The 21,524-nt window shown below is 45.4% G+C and overlaps 2 protein-coding genes across 5 annotated transcripts in view; one reads left to right on the forward strand and one right to left on the reverse strand.

Moving 5' to 3' along the window:
* HDGFL3 (HDGF like 3) overlaps positions 1 to 15,164 on the forward strand; it is a 35,811-nt gene extending 20,647 nt beyond the window's left edge. Inside the window, exons 2-6 of the mRNA XM_059678042.1 lie at positions 5,086 to 5,162; positions 7,944 to 8,082; positions 8,416 to 8,574; positions 10,400 to 10,546; positions 13,916 to 15,164. Coding sequence (XP_059534025.1) covers positions 5,086 to 5,162; positions 7,944 to 8,082; positions 8,416 to 8,574; positions 10,400 to 10,546; positions 13,916 to 13,921 — 528 coding nt within the window. The 3' untranslated portion in view covers positions 13,922 to 15,164. The remainder of the gene's footprint in view (positions 1 to 5,085; positions 5,163 to 7,943; positions 8,083 to 8,415; positions 8,575 to 10,399; positions 10,547 to 13,915) is intronic.
* Positions 15,165 to 16,441: 1,277 nt separating this feature from the next.
* Positions 16,442 to 21,524, reverse strand: part of TM6SF1 (transmembrane 6 superfamily member 1) — a 31,107-nt gene continuing 26,024 nt past the window's right edge. For 3 of the 4 annotated variants that reach the window (XM_059678040.1, XM_059678039.1, XM_059678041.1), the window contains one exon: positions 16,442 to 17,318. In XM_059678040.1, the coding sequence (XP_059534023.1) occupies positions 17,127 to 17,318 (192 nt within the window). In that variant the 3' untranslated portion in view covers positions 16,442 to 17,126. The remainder of the gene's footprint in view (positions 17,319 to 21,524) is intronic. The other variant, XR_009450303.1, reaches the window with a different exon arrangement.

The raw sequence follows: 21,524 nt of genomic DNA on the forward strand, positions 1-21,524 counted from the left end.
CTGGCAATACCTATTAAAATGAGAAATACCTCTAATCTGTGATCCAGCAATCTCACTCCTGTAAATCTGTCTTGTGGAAATAGAAGCTGCAGTACATAAAAATCAAAATATGTTTACGGGAGCCCTTTTTAAAGGGCAAAAACACTAAAAATAAGATAAACACCCTCCCAGTAGAGAAAAGTTAAATAAATTATAGGTTATCTAATCACTGGATTATTGTGCATCCATTAAAAATAAATGAGTTAGCCTGACGGGCGTGACTCAGTGGTTGAGCATTGACCTTTGAACTAGGAGGTCACAGCTTGATTCCTGGTCAGGGCACAGCCTCGGTTGCTTGCGGGGTCGATTCCCAGTGGGGGGGTGCTGGAGGCAGCCAGTCAATGATTCTCTCTCATCATTGATGTTTCTGTCTCCCTCTCCCTCTCCCTCTCTGAAATCAATAAAAATATATTTTTTAAAAGTAAATAAATGAGTTAGATCTATGCCATTTGATTTTAAGGACTCTTCATAATGCAGAGAATTTAATAAAATGTGATTCGTTTTGTGTGTGTGTACGCATAAAACACAGGAGTCTCCCTCCAAAACACTTCCTCCTGTGTAGGAAACATTTGTATGTATATAAACATGGAGAAAAGCATACTTTGTTATTAATAATGATTAACCGGGGATAGAAGTACGTCTGAGGGAATCTGTGGAGGTAAGCCTCCACTCACCCACTCTCTTGATAAACACACACACCACAATTTAAAAGAAAAAGGATCTGCCCTGACCGGCTTGGCTCAGTGGATAGAGCGTCGGCCTGCGGACTGAAAGGTCCCAGGTTCGATTCCGGTCAAGGGCATGTACCTGGGTTGCGGGCACATCCCCAAGTAGGAGATGTGCAGAAGGCAGCTGATCGATGTTTCTCTCTCATCGATGTTTCTAACTCTCTATCTCTCTCCCTTCCTCTCTGTAAAAAATCAATAAAATATATTAAAAAGAAAAGAAAAGAAAAAGGATCTGCCCTGACCGGTTTGGCTCAGTGGAGAGATCGTCGGCCTGCCGACTCAAGGGTCCCAGGTTCGATTCCGGTCAAGGGCATGTACCTTGGTTGCGGGCACATCCCCAGTAGGGGGTGTGCAGGAGGCAGCTGACCGATGTTTCTCTCTCATCGATGTTTCTAACTCTCTATCCCTCTCCCTTCCTCTCTGTAAAAAATCAATAAAATATATTAAAAAGAAAAGAAAAAGGATCTCCATGATAAAAGTGTCTGTGATATATCCCATATACATATATAGATGTAGATATGATATGAAAAGGTAGTCATCAAAATGATAATGCAGCCAAAACCGGTTTGGCTCAGTGGATAGAGCGTCGGCCTGCGGGCTGAAAGGTCCCAGGTTCGATTCCGGTCAAGGGCATGTACCTGGGTTGCGGGCACATCCCCAGTGGTAGATGTGCAGGAGGCAGCTGATCGATGTTTCTCTCTCATCGATGTTTCTAGCTCTCTATCTCTCTCCCTTCCTCTCTGTAAAAAATCAATAAAATGTATTTTTAAAAAATGATAATGCAAAAGTATAATTTTTAAAATAAATTTTATTGATTTTTACAGAGAGGAAGGGAGAGGGATAGAGAGTCAGAAACATCAATGAGAGAAAAACATCGATCAGCTGCCTCCTACACGCCCCCTATTGGGGATCGAGCCCGTAACAAGGTACATGCCCTTGACCGGAATCGACCCAGGATCCTTCTTCAGTCCTCTGGCCGACACTCTATCCACTGAGCCAAACCGGTGAGGGCCAAAAGTATAATTTTTTAAGTAAAATGCTCAGTTGGGGTATACATTTCACACAGTTTCTGTGGGTTAGGAACCCGAGAATAGCTTACCTGGACCTTCTGCCTCTGTGTCTCTCACAAGATCACCTTCAGGGGATGGATTAGCTTCCAAGCTCACTCCAATTGTTGGCGGGGTTTGGTTCCTCCTGGGTTATTGGCGTAAAGGCCTTATTTGTTCATGGTTGTTGGTCGGAGCCCTTCCTGGGTTCCAAGCCACGTTGAGCAACTCCAACGGCAGCTGGCTTCCTCGGCAAGCAAGCAAGCAAAAGGGCGAAAGTCAGCAAGATGGACCGGACATGTGCCGTAGTCCATTCATTAGAAGTAAGCAGAGCAAGCCCACACTCAAGAAGAGGGGATTGTACAAGGCCAAGAATGCCCGGAAATGAGGGTCACTGGTGCCACTGTAGAAGCAGCCTACACCAGTATTCCTGGCTTTGTCTCATTTTCACTTCTCTACACAGGCTAATGAGCCTCTTTTTGGAAGAGTCGCTTAAAACTGCCCCCTCCCTCCCTCCCTGGCTGTCTCCCGGTACGTTTCTCCCTTCTTCCTGCTGTGGTCCCCTTCACCTCCAGGTGGCCTCTTGGACAGGTGTTAAGACAGCCCCACGCTATCGCCAGCGAATGGTTCCTGGAAGACTCGCATCTTTACCATGGAAACTCTGGGAGTGCAAGTCGCTCCCCGTTCACGCTGCCATCAGAGCAGCTAACCAGAAAGTCCTGGACCCTTTCTCAAGGTTTCTCAGACTTGAGTCCAACCCCCGTCGTCTGTGACTCCCAAGCCCCGGAAGACCTAGCTCAAGCTCTCCAACAGTCTTGGGGAACGGAGCTTTTCCCCCAAATCCTCTCCTAATGTCCAAGTCTCCCTGCCCTCTCCCACCCTATTTGGTGGTGGTGGCGGCAGAGCTAAGTCCACCAGGGTTTTTTACCGCATTCTTCGCAGGGCTGACGTGGTTACCGCCTCATTTAAGGGTGTGTTGCCTGCTGTCTTGGATCTTCAGCTGAAACTGATTCTCAAGAAGTTCCTTGTTGGCATCCTGTTCCTTTGAAGTCATCTGCCCTGGGTAGTTGCCTACAGTCACTGTAACAAGAAAAGTGATTACTAATTTATTAAACCGAACAGTAAAACAAAACAGAGGAGAGATGAAGGAAAGATTAATGAATAAGAAAGGAAGGAAGAGAGGGGGGAAGGACTAAGTACCTTTTTGCTTCAGATTAGAATACATAAATATTGTCTTTATATTATTAGGTAAATATTACCGTTTAAATGGTGATCTTGGAGTATTTGAAGTACTTGTAGAATTAAAAGTGAGGTATTTGAGTTATAATTCATAGAATAAAGGTAAACACAAAGAGAAAAATGCAGGCATAAAAAGGCAGACATGATATTCAAGCATAAATGGTCTCCATTTGGATTGATAACTAAAAACCAACAATATAATGTTTATAAGAAACCAACCTAACAGAAAATAGAAGGCAAGAATTACCCCCCAAATTGGAAATACCCCTTTATCAAAGTTGAGTAAAAAGAGAAATGGCAATATTTTATATCAGACAAAATAGAATTTAAGGTGAAAAAAGCAGATATTGCATATCATTTTACGTTGATAACATCAAACCCAAAGAAATTGATGCCAAAAATTAAGAGCAATGCCCAGCCAGTGTGGCTCAGTGGTTGAGCATCAACCCATGAACCAGAAGGTCACGGTTCGATTCCCAGTCAGGGCACATGCCCAGGTTGCGGGCTCGATCCCCAGTGTGGGGCGCAGGAGGCAGCCGATCCATGATTCTTTCTCATCATTGATGTTTCTTTCTCTCTCTCCCCCTCTCTCTCTCTCCCTCCCTCCCTCTCCCCCTCTCCCTTTCCCTCTGAAATCAATAAAAATATGTTAAAAAAATAAAAAAAGAGTGATGCCCAGATTGGCACAGTCTTATGAATTGTTTTCACAAACATCTGAATTTAGTTTTCCATGATTCTCTGTCTTTCAATACTTTGGGGGGAGGGTTGGAAGAGCTGAGTCAAGCAGTGAGCTCTCTCCCCATAATTAAGATAGGAAACAAAAACAGTCCAAGGAAATTAGTTCCGTTTTAGGCAAGCCATAGCATTCCAGGTTACCTAGTGGAGCCATCGCATTTTACAGATGGAGAAGTCAGGGTCCCAAGAGATGAAGGGATGCCCGCGATGCCACAATGCAGATCAGAAACAGGACCTGACTTCAGATCCGTGGACTCAGCGTCCGTTTTTGCTCGGTTCACCAGAGCGCCCGCTCCGCGCACAGGGCCTATCAGCTCAGAGGTGCACTGTGGCGAGGAAGCCGCCGGCCGGTGTCTTGCACTGTTAGTTGACGAGGCTGCAGGTTCCTTCCAGAGACAACACCAGGCCCTTTCCTTGCTCTCCACACTCAGGTGCCTGCTTCGCCTCCTGTGGGCAGCCCCTTGTCCAGGTTAAGCTGCTTGTAGGACCTCTGGGTGGTTTGTGGGTGTTTGTGATTTCATGCCTGGAAACAGAGGAAAGGTTGGGGCCACGGATGGAGATTTCAGAGTCAAGGACCGTTTCCTGGAACATGCTAACTATAGAACATTCTGAGTGGTTTGGACATAATCCCCTCCAGCTTCTCCGCCTCAGCTGTACCTAAGAATTGGTCGGTCTGGGGAAAGGCTGCAATATTCTTAGTTTTTACTAGCTCCACGGGTTTCAGAGGCACAGCTAGGAATGCTGTGCTCAGCAGCTGCTGTGGAAGGATTTGAAGCAAGGAGGTGGCATAGTCAGAGTTAATTTTTCATCATTCTGTTTGGCAAGGCTCCATTTCTAGGGGGCGTGTGTGTGTGTGTGTGTGTGTGTGTGTGTGTGTGTAAATTCGCTATTATCCCCCCAAAGTGCATCTTTTGAGGTTTTGTTGTTGTTGTTTTAATTACCTCACTAGATCGGTTCCCAGGAGTAATTTTCTTGAATGGAAGGAAGTGAGGAGTTGCGGTTCCTGATGATGTATGTCCACGATGGTTATAATCCGTTTACAGCGTTACACTCATCTATGCGTTGGGCCGCATTGGTCTTTAGAATCATTTTATAACAAACAAAAATAAATAAATTTTTAAAAAAATTTTAAGAAAAAATAGAAGCATTTTGTAAGGTTCAAGCAAAGAAAAACTATTGGGATTTGGGGTTAGAGTAATTTTATTTTGAAGTTAATAAATTCTCAATGTTTGCATCATGTCTATAGTATTTTACATGATTTAACTGCCTATTTAATAACTGACATTTCTCTCTAACAGATTGATGAACTCCCAGAGGGAGCGGTGAAACCTCCAGCAAACAAGTACCCTATCTTCTTTTTTGGCACCCATGAAACGTAAGTCAGCAAACCGACCTAACATTTCAAAGCTCCGGTTTGACTCTGCCAGACTGCATTGTTCATAGAGGATCTATAACATTTCACATGTTGTGCAGATCATGATAATCAATTATATATAAAATTGCAAACCTTAATGTGTTTTTCTTAAGGTAAAGATTTTCAGACAGTTTCCTTTTAAATGTCATCTTTGTTTCTGTCCAAATGTGAGCATCACCCAGAATTCCCCTGTGGGACACTTCTAAGTCCTACGGTGATCCTCTTGCCACCAGTCATTGCTTTTGTAGCTCTTCCCTGTTTCTGTCCAGAGAAATGTTTCCCATTCCTACTTCACAGACTTCCCATTCATACTTCCTGTAATATTACACTCTGTGATAAATGTAAGTTATCACAGAGCAAAATTGTGTTCTCTACGGCTCTCTCAATTTGTGGGACCCCAGAGCACACATACCACAAATTTTTTAAGGTTTTCTACTTGTATTGGTTAGAGTACAGGCTAACCTGTTGAATAAAAGAACCCGAAAGACAGGTATTTTAAATGATACAGAAGTTTATTTCTTTTGAAACAATCCAGAGATAGGCAGATAGAACGAGGTGGGTAGAATGCTGTGTTCTAGGGACCCAGGCTCCTCTGTCTTGCCATTCCCTGTGGTGTGTTGTCCTTGTCTGCATATTTCTTTTTCCATATATTTTTATTTATTTTTTTAAATATATTTTATTGATTTTTTATTTTTTTATTTTTTACAGAGAGGAAGGGAGAGGGATAGAGAGTTAGAAACATCGATGAGAGAGAAACATCGATCAGCTGCCTCCTGCACACCCCCTACTTGGGATATGCCCACAACCAAGGTACATGCCCTTGACTGGAATCGAACCCAGGACCCTTGAGTCCGCGGGCCGAAGCTCTATCCACTGAGCCAAACCAGTGACGGCCATATATTTTTATTGATTTCAGAGAGGGAGGGAGAGAGATAGAAACATCAGTTATGAGAGAATCATTGATCGGCTGCCTCCTGCACGCCCCCTACTGGGGATCGAGCCCACAACCCGAGCATGTGCCCTTGACCGGAATTGAACCTGGGACCCTTCCGTCTGCAGGCTGAAGCTCTGAACCAAACCTGCTAGGGCTGCTTATTTCTTTAAAAATAAAAAAGTTTTCATTAGAAAACAAACAAATTGGCTAAACAGCACCTGTGCATCTTCCAGGTAGAGGGAAGGGGGAAGGAAGAGAACAAGTAACTTCTCGTAAGGAAACAGCAGGCAAGTTGCAGGTGTCACCTCCGCTTGCGTCCATTCCAGTGGCAAGAAGTTGGTGGTGTGGCCACACCCAGCTGTTAGGGCAGCTGGAAAACATAGGCTCGAGGGAGGGGGAAATCGGGAGGAGTAATCAACCCATTAATAAAAGAAAGACGAGAATGGATACGTGGGGACAGTCGGCAGCCTTGACACACTAAGCATGTGTACGGTGAATTACGCACACGTGGAGTAGAAATGGCAAATGTGGGGGGAAGCTGAAAACTATTGCGAAATCTTACACGTCTTCAAATTCAGGGCCACCCTTATGCTCACTTGGGTGTTAGTAGGGGCAGGATGAGCTGTGCCTTAGCCTGCCGCCTGCCACTCTGGCTTCGTCCGCATACGGGCCTGGAAAGGGAGCTCGCCGCGAGAGGGCCCCGGAGACAAATATCTTCCTCGTCTTCACGTGAGAAATAGTTGGGTTTCATTCAGGAAGTTAGTGTTATATTCTTTTGTTTTGCTTTCATCTAATAGACGCTGTGGCCTATGCAACTGACGTTTTCTTTCATAGAGAGATGGCTGGGAAGTAGCACAATCCAGCCCTGGCTGGTGTGGCTCAGTGGATAGAGCATCTTTCGGCCTGCAGACTGAAAGGTCCCCAGGTTCGATTCCGGTTAAGGGCACATGCCCGGGTTGTGGGCTCGATCCCCAGTAGGGGGCGTGCAGGAGGCAGCCGATCAGTGATTCTCTCTCATCATTGATGTTTCTATCTCTCTCTCCCTCTCCCTTCCTCTCTGAAATCAATACAAATATATTTTATTTTTTAAAAAAGAAGAAGAAAGTAGCACAATCCAGGATTGCTAGTTTGTATACCCAGCTATCTGTTTTTTTCTGCCTTGAAGCATGTCTATAAAACATCTGTGATAGGTGCCTAACTCAGAGGATTTATTTATTCATTTATTTAATTTATATACTTTTTAAAATTTCTATGTATTGATTTGAGAGAGAGAGAGAGAGAGAGAGAGATATCAATTTGTTGTTCAGTTATTTTATACATTCACTGGCTGATTCTTGTATATGTCCTGACCAGGGATCAAATCCACAACCTTATTATATCAAGACGATGCTCTAAGGATTGAGCTATTTTTAATTTGTTTACTAAAATATACTCTGGCACCTTAGTAGATATTGATATTAAAAATACTTTACATTTGGCCCTGCCGGTGTAGCTCAGTGGTTGAGCATCAACCTAAGAACTTGGAGGTCAAGGTTCAATTCCCAATCAGGGCACATGCTTGGGTTGTGGGCTTGATCCCCAGTGTGGGGTGTACGGGAGGCAGCCGATCAAAGATTCTCCGTTATAATTGATGTTCCTCTCCCTCTCTCTCTCTCTCTCTCTCTCTCTCTCTCTCTAACCCCTCTACCCCCTCCCTCACTCCCTCTCCATTCCTCTCTGATATCAATAAATATATATACGTATCTTTTTTAAGATGCCTTACCTGTGAAGGTCAGAGTATCAATTCCATTTCTAATGTGTCTCTACAGTGCATTTCTTGGTCCAAAAGATCTTTTCCCATATAAAGAATACAAAGACAAGTTCGGAAAGTCCAACAAACGGAAAGGGTTCAATGAAGGATTGTGGGAAATAGAAAATAACCCCGGGGTGAAGTTCACCGGATACCAGGTCAGTGCGTGCTTCCTTGTCACCTGCTGTAGCTCATCTCCTCGGTTTTTCGTCTCCCTTTTGGGTCTTCCTTATATGGCCTTCGTCCTAAAAGTTACCCTCCCTCCGTTTGAAGCCAGGCTTCTGTTTTGGTTTCGGGAGCATTTGGGGTTAAATATAATTCTGTTACCCAAGAGGGTTCGAGTCAGGGAAATCGAGGCTGGCAGCCCCTTATTGTGAAAATCGTTAAGCGTAAGCTGAACCCTTTCACATTAAAATAGAGCGATTCTTTTCACCGTCTGTGTTCCTGGCTCGTTTTTCAGAAGTGTAACGGGCTAATGTTTTATCTGTCAGGCAATTCAACAGCAGAGCTCTTCAGAAACTGAGGGGGAAGGCGGCAACACCGCCGATGCGAGCAGCGAGGAAGAAGGGGACAGAGTCGAAGAAGATGGAAAAGGCAAAAGGAAGAATGAAAAGGCTGGCTCCAAACGGAAAAAGTCCTACACTTCAAAGGTTGTTATTCATGTTCTGTGCAGTCACTGAAAGTTTTAGGTTCTTTTTATATATATATTTTATTGATTTTTTACAGAGAAGAAGGGAGAGGGATAGAGAGTTAGAAACATCGATGAGAGAGATCGATCAGCTGCCTCCTGCACGCCCCCCAGTGGGGACGTGCCCGCAACCAAGGTGCATGCCCTTGACCGGAATCGAACCCGGGACCCTTGAGTCCGCAGGCCGACGCTCTATCCACTGAGCCAAACCGGTTTGGCTTTAGGTTCTTTTTGCTTCCTTCTTCGGGCACACGGATGTGTGCTCGCTCTGTGGGGCCTCTGCCTTAGAGACAGTAGAGCAGAAGGGAATCAGACAGGTAACCTCAGGTGAGGGCAACTGGCTGTAGACTCAGGGGGCCGGTTGGACCCCGAAAATACCACCTTCTCAGCGAGAGGAGGACTGTTCTTCAGTCACAGACGTAGGATAGGTGTGTGTCCTCCAATAGCCTCCAGGTGAGAGCTGGAGAATTTAGGGACATAGGAGGATCCAAACAATGCAGGACCGTCTCAGTGTGTTAATGATACAATATTCTTTTTCTTTTTTCTTTTTTTTCTTTTTTCTTTTTTCTTTTTTTTTTTTTTATCATGGATCAGCTTAGTAGATAGAGCATTGGCCCTCGGAATGAAGGGTCCCGAGTTCAATTCCGGTCAAGGGCATGTCACCTCAGTTGCAGGTCAGGTCCCCAGCCCTGGTCAAGGCTTGTGTGGGAGGCAACCAATCGATGTGTCACTCTCTCCCATCAATATTTCTCTCCTTCTCTCTTCCTCTCTGAAATAAATAAAAACATATTTTTTTAAAAAAAAAAAGGGGGAAAGAAAAACCATGAGATTGTGAAAACTGTTCACCTTTTAGAACCTGAAACCAAGACAAACAGACCTTTGAAGAACAAAGATTGGTCCAGTTGGTCTGTCAGGTGATTGAATATTTGGATAAATTACTTCCCAGAGATTCTGGTAACCACTGTGACTGGAAATGCTTAGGAAATGCCTTAAAATCAAGTGCCAAGAGTTTATCAGACTGTAAACATTGTATTTTATGGCCTATAAAATCCACCCAACTTGCATACAGGTAAAATGGAATAAATGCATATTATTTCCCATGCACCAATTAATGAAAACCATGATATTTATTTTGATGGGGATAAAGTTTGCAAATAACAGGATAATCAGAATTTTCCCCGCCCTCCAGGGTGCCTTCTAGCTCTGTAGCCTTCCCCAGGTGGTGCCCGCCCGCCCAGCTGTGCTTTCTCATTGACAGTGTTCTGGGTGGGTGAATCTCTGTTTTCTGCTTTCAACATCTCACTGCTGGACAGGACTAAAAGAAAAAGGACATCTAGTCCACGTGTACTTCTTTTTTTAAAATATATTTTTATTGATTTCAGAGAAGAAAGGAGAGGAAGAGAGAGAGAGAGAAACATCAATGATGAGAGAGAATCATTGATCGGCTGCCTCCTGCACGCCCCCTTCTGGGAACTGAGCACACAACCCAGGCATATGCCTTGACCAGAATAGAACCGTGACCTCTGGGTTTATAGGTTGACACTCAACCCCTGAGCCACACCAGTGGTGCTACCTCTGCTTCTTTTGCAGCTGGTTCAGCTGAGGCCCAGAGAGGTGAAGTGACTGGCCCAAGGTCACTAGCCCGGCCCTGGCACCCTGCGTGTTGTGGACTTACGTCCTGTGTCAAGCCAGAAAGGGCAGGTGTAGGTCGGCCCCTTCTGCACCTCTTACACTTGTGCGTTTGGGTTTCTACTTGGCTATAATTTTTAACTTCTCTAAACATTTAGAAATCCTCTAAACAGTCCCGGAAGTCTCCGGGGGATGACGACGACAAGGACTGCAAAGAAGAGGAAAACAAAAGCAGCTCGGAGGGTGGAGACGCCGGCAATGACACGAGAAACACAGCTTCAGACTTGCAGAAAACCAGCGAAGGGGTAAGGAGGCGCACGCGGTTCTCTCAGCTCATATTTACTTAGAAGACACTTGGCTGCAGAGTCAGGACTCGTATCTCAGCATTAGACGTTGTCTTAGTAAATGAGGAAGTACTCTCAGCCCAGTCGGTCGGTCGGTCCATATACCCCTCCACTGACAGCTCCTGGGTAAGAGCAGCTGCTCGACTGCGAACAGGCCAGCCAGGTGGGAATTGCACCTGCCTGTCAGCTTGGAACTCTACCAACAGTTTATCCTTTTCTAAACTAACTTAAGCAACTTGAAAGCCTTTTAAAGTCAGGCGTGAAATATTGAAATTATGAAATGCCACCTCCACATCTGACAGTTGCATTTCTTTAATTATAAGATAAGCGGGCCGAGGCCGGTTTGGCTCAGTGGATAGAGCGTCGGCCTGCGGACTGGGAGGGTCCCGGGTTCGATTCCAGTCGGGGGCATGTGCCTGGGTTGCGGGCACGTCCCCGGTGGGAGGTGTGCAGGAGGCAGCTGATCGGTGTTTCTCTCTCATTGATGTTTCTGGCTCTCTGTCTCTCTCCCTTCCTCTCTGTAAAAAAATCAATAAAAAATAAATAAATAAAAATAAACGGCATGTTCAAAATAGGGGGTTTCCTACTGCTGCTTCTGTCCTAGAAGCAGTCGTCATTTATGTGCCCGTGGGGGCTTTACATATTTAAATATTCAAACAGGATATGAATGCTGATTTTTTTAAAGGACCCAACAGGAAAACTTGTCCACTTTGAGTCTTGTTTACTTTTGTTAACTTCAAAGTCACAGGCAAGAACACCTTTGCCAAGGTGTTAGTGAAGGCGAACTTTGCCCCTGGCCATTTTCCATGAGCCTGTTCTCTGCGAAGACTGAACAGTGGCAAATGGTTTAAAAACATCAACCCCTGAAATATCCGACCGTTACTCGTCTGTTAGTTAAATTCCGGTGCCAGCTTAGCTCTTGCCTGTTCTTGTTTGTACTGTTTCCCTCTCAGCTCTGTCCCTCCTCCATCCAGTTCCCATAATTCCCCGTGGGTAGGGTTCTAGCTGTTCCTTGGTTTCTCTCGTCCACCTCAGCTCCGCTCCGCCCCTGCTTGTCTTTATTCTCCACACCTCTCTCCATTACATAGTCCTCTGTGTTCCCTTTGCCTGTAGCCTCACTGAATGAAGGCTTGAGTACCTGACACATTCGATTCCTTGTGTCCCACCTGCTACCTTGTTTAAAGACACCCCCCCCCAAAAAAAAGCATGTCATTAAAGTGATGGTCACATTTTGGTGCCGCCTTCACTGTGTGGGGGGCAGGAATGATTTATTGAGGCTGCCGTGCGGCTGCCGTGGGACCATCTGTTCTGAACGATTCTTCGATATGGATTGCTTAGTTGTTGCTATGAATTTCCTACCAATGTGGGCATAGGAACTACTGCCTGTCACATTAATCTTTTTAAAAAGACATTACTAAAGAAGTTTCTGTGGTTGGTTAACAGGGGTTTTTTTTTTATTGTTTAAATGGGTGTCTTCCTCCTTCACAAGGGAGGGAAAGCCTTCAAAGGCTGTATAATCTTGTATCTCGTGCTTTTATTTGGGAATAGTGTGGAGTCATCGGGCATTGCATTTTGCAAGTTAGTTCGCAGATTTTATTTATTTATTTAATCCTCACCTGAAGATATTTTTCTGTTGATTTTAGAGAGAGGGAAAGACAGACAGAAATATCGATGTGAGAGAAACACATCGATTAGTTGCCTCCTGCATGTGCCCTGACCAGGGCCCAGGCCGGGGAAGAGCCTGCAACCTAGGTAGGTGCCCTTGACCGGAATTGAACCCGGGATCCTTCCGTCCACTGAGCCAAACCGGCGAGGGCAGGCCACAGATTTTGTTTATTTTATTTTTTAAAATATATTTTTATTGATTTCAGAAAGAAGAAAGGAGAGGGAGAGAAAGATAGAAACATCAATGATGAGAGAATCATGGATCGGCTGCCTCCTGCACGCCCCACTGGGGTTGGAGCCCGCAACCTGGGCATGTGCCCTGACTGGGAATTGACCCATAACCTCCTGGTTCATAGGTCGATGCTCAACCACTGGGCCACACCAGCCGGGCTGGAGCACAGATTTTAAACGGGGTTTGTTTGTTGGTTGGTTTTAAGACGGGCTTTCCCAATTTGGTAGAAACGGAGGCTGAGAAGTGTATTTTTGCCGCTCGAGGGGATGCCGGGTTTAGCAGCTTCCTCTTCGAAGGCTCTGGCCTGACTCACGTACGGCGTCACGTACAGTCCCGTGTAGATACTGGGTTTGAGCGTGAAAACACTCTCACGCGTGAGCCTTGCGTGCTTCCAAACATCCCTCTACTCGGTGAAGTGAAGGCCTGCAGCAGGCTGTTTTAGAATAAACATTTGGGGCCTGGGTTCCCTCTTGCACTCGTCCCATGAGAGCGTACGAGGGGCTTTGGTATTTTTGGGTCAGTGATGGAGAAAACAAAGACAGGATCGCTGTGGGGACGTGGGGCCTGGCACCGTTTAAAGTGGGCCCCACCCGGAGACTCTCCTCTTTGTCACACGTGCCACCTGAATTCTGAAAGAAAGTGGGACTTTCTTTCTGTCCACCTTGATTTTGCCAACTCTAGTTTTTCGGCAAGTCCGATGTCAAAGTAATTAAGTTGTAAATATTACACAGAATAATTTGCATACACTCCAAATGCTTTTTAAATTTTAAAGCAGTTTGCCTTTTTTAAAAAAATGTTTTGTGGCTCAGTGATTGAGCATCCACTTACGAACCAGGAGGTCACGGTTCGATGCCCGTCGGGGCACGTGCCTGGGCTGTGGGCTCGATCCCCGGTAGGGGGCGCGCAGGAGGCAGCCGATCCATGATTCTCTCTCCTCATTGATGTTTCCATCTCTCCCTCTCCCTTCCTCTCTGAAATCAATAAAAATATATTTTTAAAAAACAAAAACAGCCGAAACCGGTTTGGCTCAGTGGATAGAGCGTCAGCCTGCCGACTGAAAGGTCCCAGGTTCGGTTCCGGTCAAGGGCATGTACCTGGGTTGCAGGCACATCCCCAGTAGGAGATGTGCAGGAGGCAGCTGATCGATGTCTCTCTCGTTGATGATTCTAGCTCTCTATCTCTCTCCCTTCCTCGCTGTAAAAAATCAATAAAATATATTAAAAAAAAAAAACAAAAAAAACCCTAGTCGTTCCCTTGGCTTTTTGCACTGACGGGTAGGAAGCAGACCCCCGGGCTGTGCTTGCTAAGTGCGGTCAGTGCCGCGGTGCCGGTGGGAACCGCTGCAGGCCCAGCTGCACGCTCCGCCGGTGCAGAAGCTCCTGTTGCTGATTTCCTCCGTCTCCTAAAGGCTCGTCTTCTCTCTTCTCTCACAGACCTAACCACCGTGGTGAACGCTGCGTATTTGGGAAACCACAGGAAGGTTGCGCGCTTGGTTGTCTCCTGTTCCCGGATTTGCTACGAACCCACCCGGTCCTTGTTGTCATTGACTGAACCCAGTTTGTATGTCCTTGATTCACATTCCTCTCTGTTTGTGTTTAGAGAAAGAAAGAGATAAAAAAAAAAAAAAGACATTTTAGCCTTTTTTAAAGTTACTGATATGATTTCTTGTTACTTGGTTGCATGAAGCTGCCCTTCACCGCTGAGGGTTATCAAGATGTTTGCACAGACTTACACACGTCTAGGATCCTTTTATCAAGGCAGCGACGTTCTGGAGCCTCCTGCCTCATCCCCGCCTCCACCGCACACTCAGTTCAATATACATGTGCATTTCTTTAAAATGACCACTCAAAGCTGATATGTATCTCCTCTGGGTGACAGGACCCGGGAGCCAGTTCCTAGATACGTAAAGGCTGGCATGTTGAAGATGAAACGAAATGGTTCTTCATCTTCGAGGCCAGGTGTAAAGGTTAACCGTATTGTAAGATATCTATTCCGTATTAGAAATAGCCCATTGACAACTTCTACTTCTCCAGACTCACGCTGTTAGGCACACACACCCAGTTTCTGTATGTGAGGTCAGTGCGTCTTTTTGTGTTAACCCCAAAATAGAGGCCACACTTTCTTCCCCCCCACTGCCAAGACCATTGGAGCGGGTCACCAGAGGTGGGAGCTTGAAGCCGGACATCCGCAGCAGTCCAATGGGAAGCCAGACAGAGCATCGACTTTTAAATACAGACTTTTTAAAAGAACTCGTTTTCTTTCGGGACTAGAATTAGAATAGCTACTCTCCATCCGCACACCATTCTTATGTGTACATTCGCGTTGCTGTTGTGTGATCATAGAGAGTTTTATTTATTTTTATGCCAGCCTATATCGTGAGGACACATCTAGTCAGTTTGGGTTTCCTCAAAATCCTGTTATGCTCGTCTTTGAAACATATTTCGCGTACTCGAGGTTTGTAGTTGAAAAGTTTACTGTAAAAAAAAAAAAAGAAAAGAAAAAAAAGAAGAAAAAAAAATGTATTGTTTTTACAGAATAAATTTATTGGAATGTGTCCTGGGAGTAAGGTTTAAGGTTGTAAACCACTACGTTGGTGTAACTTGGCTTCATAAATGTAATGTGAGGTATTGATGTGATTCACATATTAAAGCGAAGTTTGTTGACAGCAAGTTGGCAATAGAACCAGTGCAGGTGAGGTCTTATTTTCATACTCTCTCCGGGCTGTAGGGGTTTTTTGTAAACACTGGGGGGAGGGGAAGGAATGGCCTGTGGTTGCTTATACATCTAAGATATTTACCAGCTCACTGGGCCCTAAGCTCAGACACTTGACCTCGTCCGGGTTTTTATCTGGACCCCGTTTTCTTCTACTTTTCTTATTCTGGCGAAGAGCTAATCAGTGACATGAAGACAGAATGTGAGAAGCTGTAAAGGCCCAGGGCAGTGGTCGGCAAGCCACGGCTCGCGAGCCACATGCGGCTCTCTGGCCCCTTGAGTGCGGCTCTTCCACAAAATACCACGTGCGGGCGCGCACGTACAGGGCGATTGAAACTTCGTGGCCCGTGTGCAGAAGTCGGTTTTCGGCCTGAGCGAGTCTATTTTGAAGAAGTGGGGGTACGTTTGCTGAGGTCGACCCTCAGATTGGGGACGTTTTTAGAAAGGCCGGCTTAGGAGGACCCTAATTCAGTTCATAACAATGTACCTACCTATATAGTTTAAGTTTAAAAAATTTGGCTCTCAAAAGAAATGTCAATCATTGTACTGTTGATATTTGGCTCAGTTGACTAATGAGTTTGCCGACCACTAACCCAGGGCCATTCATGATGGTGATGGTGATGGTGACCATGGCAGCCGAGGCTCGGAAATCCCCGCCTGCCCACCTCGGGCTCTGAGGAGGCAGATGTGCTGTGGGTTCTCTCATTCAGCAAATACTTTTCTTTCTCATACTGTTCTCACTCACAGTTCCACATGTGAACATTCATTAAAAGATAGTAGGAAATGCCCTCACTGGTTTGGCTCAGGGGACAGGGTGTTGGCCTGCAGACTGAAGGGTCCCGGGTTCGATCCTGTTAAGGGCACGTACCTTGGTTGCGGGCTCCTCCCCAGCCCTGGTCAGGGCATGCAGGAGGCAACCAATCAATGTGTCTCTCTCATTTCAATGTTTCTCTCTCTAAAAATCAAAGGAAAAATATCCTCCGGTGAGGATTAAAAAAAAAAGAAAAGAGAGTAGAAATGACAATCCAGTTCTTTTTCTTTAAAGGTCTTTTTAATTTTGAGTATTTTAATTGAGTTTAAAATTAATGAAGTTTGATTCATCACACGACCTCTTCATTGCTGACACTAAAGCATAAGGAGAATGTAGGTGGCATTTTAAATTGGAGCATATAAATGACAGATTTTTAAAATAAACTACAAAACTGTATGAAAAAAATGTTTCACATTAAATAAGATTTGTCATCATGAAAGGTCAAAAATAATTTTATTAAAAATATACACAGAAATACAATAGAAATCTCTCCTTTCACCAGTAAAACAAGTATTCCCTTAAGGATAATAATAAAGTTATCGATCCCTCCTTAGCTGTTTAAACTCACAAAAACATTTTAGTAAAAGCAGTTTTTAAAACAACAGTAAATAAGATACTTCCCCTGGGAAAACATTTTTCAAATAACATTGTAAAATACTCTGGTAACTTGCCTTGTATATTGATGTTGATAATGAAGCATAGACATCTTATATGCAAAAATATTTCTCAAATCTCAGTTTGCTTTTTTGAATCTTTAATACGCATAAAGCATATTCACTTTTGAGTAGTTTTGTTTCCATGCTCACTGTTGTAGGAGCTAAATAGTCATTTTTCACACATATACTCAGTATGCGCAAACAGATCATTGAGACGGTCAAGTTTCCTCACAATAAATTTTTGAATAAATTTCTTTAAACAAACTGTTTCTCTCAACAACTTCAGCTTTCCTTCAAAGAAAAATAAAAATAAAAAAGAAATTGACCCACGCAGTCCCATAGGTAGCTCACATACTCAGTGCAGAACAGCGTTGGTGTAGGGGAAGGGAGTGGAATGAGACGAAACCCCAGGACCCGGGAATCAGAATCCCGCCATCTCGACAAGAGCCACAGGAAGTCATGTTTTCATTCAGCCTTCTCCTCTGCCTTTGCTTTGAGGAAGAACTCCGGCTTGTAGATGCAGCGATAGGCCAGGAGCTGAGGAAGGGCTCCGTAGGCTAGGTTGAACGCTAGAAAGAGGATCTTGGCTTCCTCGGGGACTCGGTGGATGTAAGCGGTTCTCGCGTGAAGAGAAGCACCGATGTGAGAAAACTGAGCCTGTGGCGTGAAAGCAAAGGGGTAAGCATGAATTCTGTGACCAGCTGGATGCCCGACGAGTGCTGACTCATTCCTTCAGACCATGTCTCTATGCCAGCCGTGGGCAAACTACGGCCCGCGGGCCGGATCCGGCCCGCTTGAAATGAATAAAACGATTGGAAAAAAAAGACCGTACCCTTTTATGTAATGATGTCTACTTTGAATTGATATTAGTTCACACAAACACTCCATCCATGCTTTTGTTCCGGCCCTCCGGTCCAGTTGAAGAACCCATGGTGGCCCTCGAGTCAGAAAGTTTGCCCACTCCTGTTCTATGCCCTAAAGGACTAGTGCTTTTGACCAATCCGTACTCTTGAATATGTCACTGAGTGTAGGGCCGGTCTGGACGGAACTGTTCAAATAAAGTGTACCTTCTTGAGCGTGGCTTTAGCATACCAGCTGTTGTATGACCCATCCAGGGCCCCATCACTAACAAACATCAGCCGGTCAGTGTAACAGAAAAAATCGGAATAAAATCTCAGGTGACTTGTTTTTGCTTTCTGATTTGCATCCTGAGGATCCTATCATGAGACTCAGTCGTGGCTCACAAAAAGTGTTCCCGCCGAAACGGGTTTGGCTCAGTGGATAGAGCGTCGGCCTGCGGACTGAAGGGTCCCGGGTTCGATTCCGGTCAAGGGCATGTACCTGGGTTGCGGGCACATCCCCAGTGGGAGATGTGCAGGAGGCAGCTGATCGATGTTTCTCTCTCATCCATGTTTCTAACTCTCTATCTCTCTCCCTTCCTCTCTGTAAAAAATCAATAAAATATATTTTTTAAAAAAAATAAAAAATAAAAATAAATTTAAAAAAAAAAAAAAGTGTTCCCATATAAATAAAGTACAGCCCTCGCCGGTTTGGCTCAGTGGATAGAGCGTCGGCCCACGGACTGAAGAGTCCTGGGTTCGATTCCGGCCAAGGGCACATACCTTGGTTGCAGGTTCCCCTGCCCTGGTCGGGGAGGCGTGCAGGAAACAACCAATCGATGTGTCTCTCATATTGATGTTTCTCTTTCTCTCCCTCTCTCTAAAAATCAATGGGAAGATATCCTCAAGTGAGGATTAACCAAGAAAAAAAAGAAAAAGTACGGAATTGAGAAACCAAAAAGATTTTTTGACGTAACTATTTAAAAAGCAGCACTGGGACCTCGGTTTCCTGTATCAGTCTTTTACCTGTTCCCTGGAGCAAAAAGCTCAAAGCCCTTGATTATGTATTTTTTGCTGGTTTATTTATTCGTGTATTTGTTTCTCATGCAACTTAAAAAACGCCAGGGTTTGTTTTGCGAGCTGGGGTTGTTACCAGCATGGGGTGGGGTAGGGGTAAGGGGTGCGCGCAGGCCACCTTTTCAAATCCAACTGTACAGAATGGAAAGGCCAGCACTTCCCGCTTGTACCCCTGTGCTTGGTCAGAACACACAGCAGAATGTGCTGGGCCGTCTTTTGTTGATGCTTTTCATAAGAACAGGGGAAAACTGTTAGAAAAGGGCTTCTGTGAGATTTCCTCGGGATCCCGGTATCATTACAAAAGGCAGTCGTGGAGTCTGCATTTCAGTTTCATATCTCACTGAAATGCAAGGTGCACGTGGATAAAGAGCTGGGAGTCTGAATGTAGTAAGTGGTGGATGATTCATCAGGATCAAAGCGAAGAGACAAAAGACGTTACACTCGAAAGAAGGCGCGGAAGCGACAATGAAAACTAACCTGCTTTAAATAAAGGTACGTTGTCTTCTCTTTCCTTCCCTATGAAATCTGTTTCTTCTGCCCAGTGGCTAACGGATAAAGGTGTTACTGAGCCCTGGACCTTATGCATAAGAAAAGGACCAGCTTCCTTCAGCAGCGTGTGTATGGGTCTGTATCAGGGACGTCGTCACGAATTCCCGCTACATTCTGAGGGCCTCTGGTTCAACTCTCCTTGTCAAGGACACCCCTGCATTGTGACCCGTGAGGCCCTGATTGGGCTCTGCCCCACACACACCTCCCCAGCGCAGACTCCAGGCCGAACCCAGCAAGTGGTCAGCTGGGTTTCATTCATCTCTGGGCTCTGAAGCCAGGAGACCCTGAGAGCCCAGGGCATGTGCGGGGCTGCTGCTGTGGACATTCTGGGACCCGGAACCGGAGCTCGGCCCCCGGCACTGTGTTTCCCAAGAGCCTATTTTCAGTAACTGTCTGAATACATAACCAAACTTTGTACCTGAGGCCAGATTCAAACCCTGATTTTCTAAAACGTGGGTTTGGTGTCTCTGTCTTTATAGACGCTTGCACTGTACGCACCACAAAGATCACCAAATTGGGGACGTGCCAACCATCGTGGAGAGAATGGGTAATACGAGGGGTCATGCCCAGCTGCGGAGGAAACCCGCAGGCGGTGAGGCCGTAGGCTCCTCTCCTGCACCAACAGTGCGGCTAATACCTCACTGTCCCCAACAGCACACTCCCAGCGGCAGCAGGAAACAGTCACGTCCTTAGAGCGTAAGCCCGCCGGGCAGGTCCTGTGTCTCATGTTGCGTGTGGCACCCGTCGCATTGTGAGAGCTCAATAAACATTCTACAGTCCTGGTCTCGCGACTGTCAAAACCCTTAAAGCTTCCACAAAGCATTTCTCCAAAATGCGGAGATGTGAGGCTGAGCATCTACCTGATCATTTGTGAGGTGTTTCTTACAGGTTTCCATAAAGGAAAAAGCTTATAAAGGGTGTCCCAAAATTCACGCCAGAAGTAATCTTGATAGAAAACACAGATTTATCATTAAAAACTGTAAATTTTTTATTGGTTCATAAAGTATACAGTATAGGGTTATGTATGGAATAGCATATCGGGTAAGTGGCCTCCACGGCTTTGCTGGCACATATGCACTCTTTTGTTGAAATTTTCCATGACCAAAATGCGGCTGCTCAGGAAATAACAGTTAATGGTGCTGGCTATGGCGACATGATAATCCAGTTTTTTGTGCCGTGGAGGCCATTTACCCGATATGCTATTCCGTACATAACCCTATACTGTATGCTTTATGAATCAAAAAATTTACAATTTTTTATTATACACCTGTGTTTTCTATCAAAATTACTTCTTGCGTGAATTTTGGGACACCCTTTACAATTCACCTCCAGTAGAGTCAACTCTTTACAATCAAAGTCTCCACAGAGCAGCCTCCAGACCCTTCGGTGAGGAAGCGCAGGGCACCTGCCTGGCCAGGGGATGGGAGTCCCGAGGCCGCGGTGGGAAGGGCGTTGCCTGGCTGCTGGATCCGTTCCTGCTCCCGTGGCCCTGAGTGTGTTAACTGGATGGTGCGCCGGGCTCCCTGCCAAACCCATTGTGAGGCTGTCCCAAAACTCTCTCCCGGTTCACTTGAGTTTTAGGGAAAGAGACAATATTCACCGCTGCAGATCAGTAAATGAACCTCCAGGGTCACACAAGGCATTTCCCCTCCAGACTCTTACTGGAACTTCTGACAATAAAAACAGTAATCGCACCCTAGCTGGCCTGGCTCAGTGGATAGGGCGTTGGCCTGCCGGCCGAAGGGTCCCGGGTTCCATTCCAGTCAAGGGCACGGACCTCGGTTGCAGCCCCACCCCCATCCCCACCCCTCGCCCAGACCGTGGGCAGGGTTTGTGCAGGAGGCAACCAATGGATGTGTTTTTCACGTCGATGTTTCTGTCTGTCTTTCCCTCTCTCTTCCACTCTCCCTAAAAATCAATGAAAAAAAATATCCTCGGATGAGGATTAGGGAATAAAAAGAAAAGGTGTTGGGTTCGAGAATTACCCTTGAGACAGCGCTAAGCAGACCTAATGATGGGCTAGATGTAAAAGGGGAGGGAATAGGAGGTGTGAAGAATTATACCACGAGTTAAGCTCCTACAAAGTACCTTAGATGGGAAGTCACCTTTCCAACCCTGTAAATTCTAGTAGTCTTGTTGCCATCATAGTGACTTGGCTGTGATCCAATTAACTGGCTAAGCCTAGAGCAGCAGTTCTCAACCTGTGGGTTGAGACCCGCCTAAGACCAGCCTGCATATCAGATATTTACATGACGATTCATAACAGCAACATGACAGTTATGAAGTAGCCACGAAAATAATTTTATGGTTGGGTCACAACATGAGGAACTGTATTTAAAGGGCCAGAAGGTTGAGAACCACTGGCCTAGAGTTTCTGGAGGAACCTCATTCTTTTTTT

This window comes from Myotis daubentonii, chromosome 21 (assembly GCF_963259705.1).
Source record: "Myotis daubentonii chromosome 21, mMyoDau2.1, whole genome shotgun sequence".
Lineage (NCBI taxonomy): Eukaryota > Metazoa > Chordata > Mammalia > Chiroptera > Vespertilionidae > Myotis > Myotis daubentonii.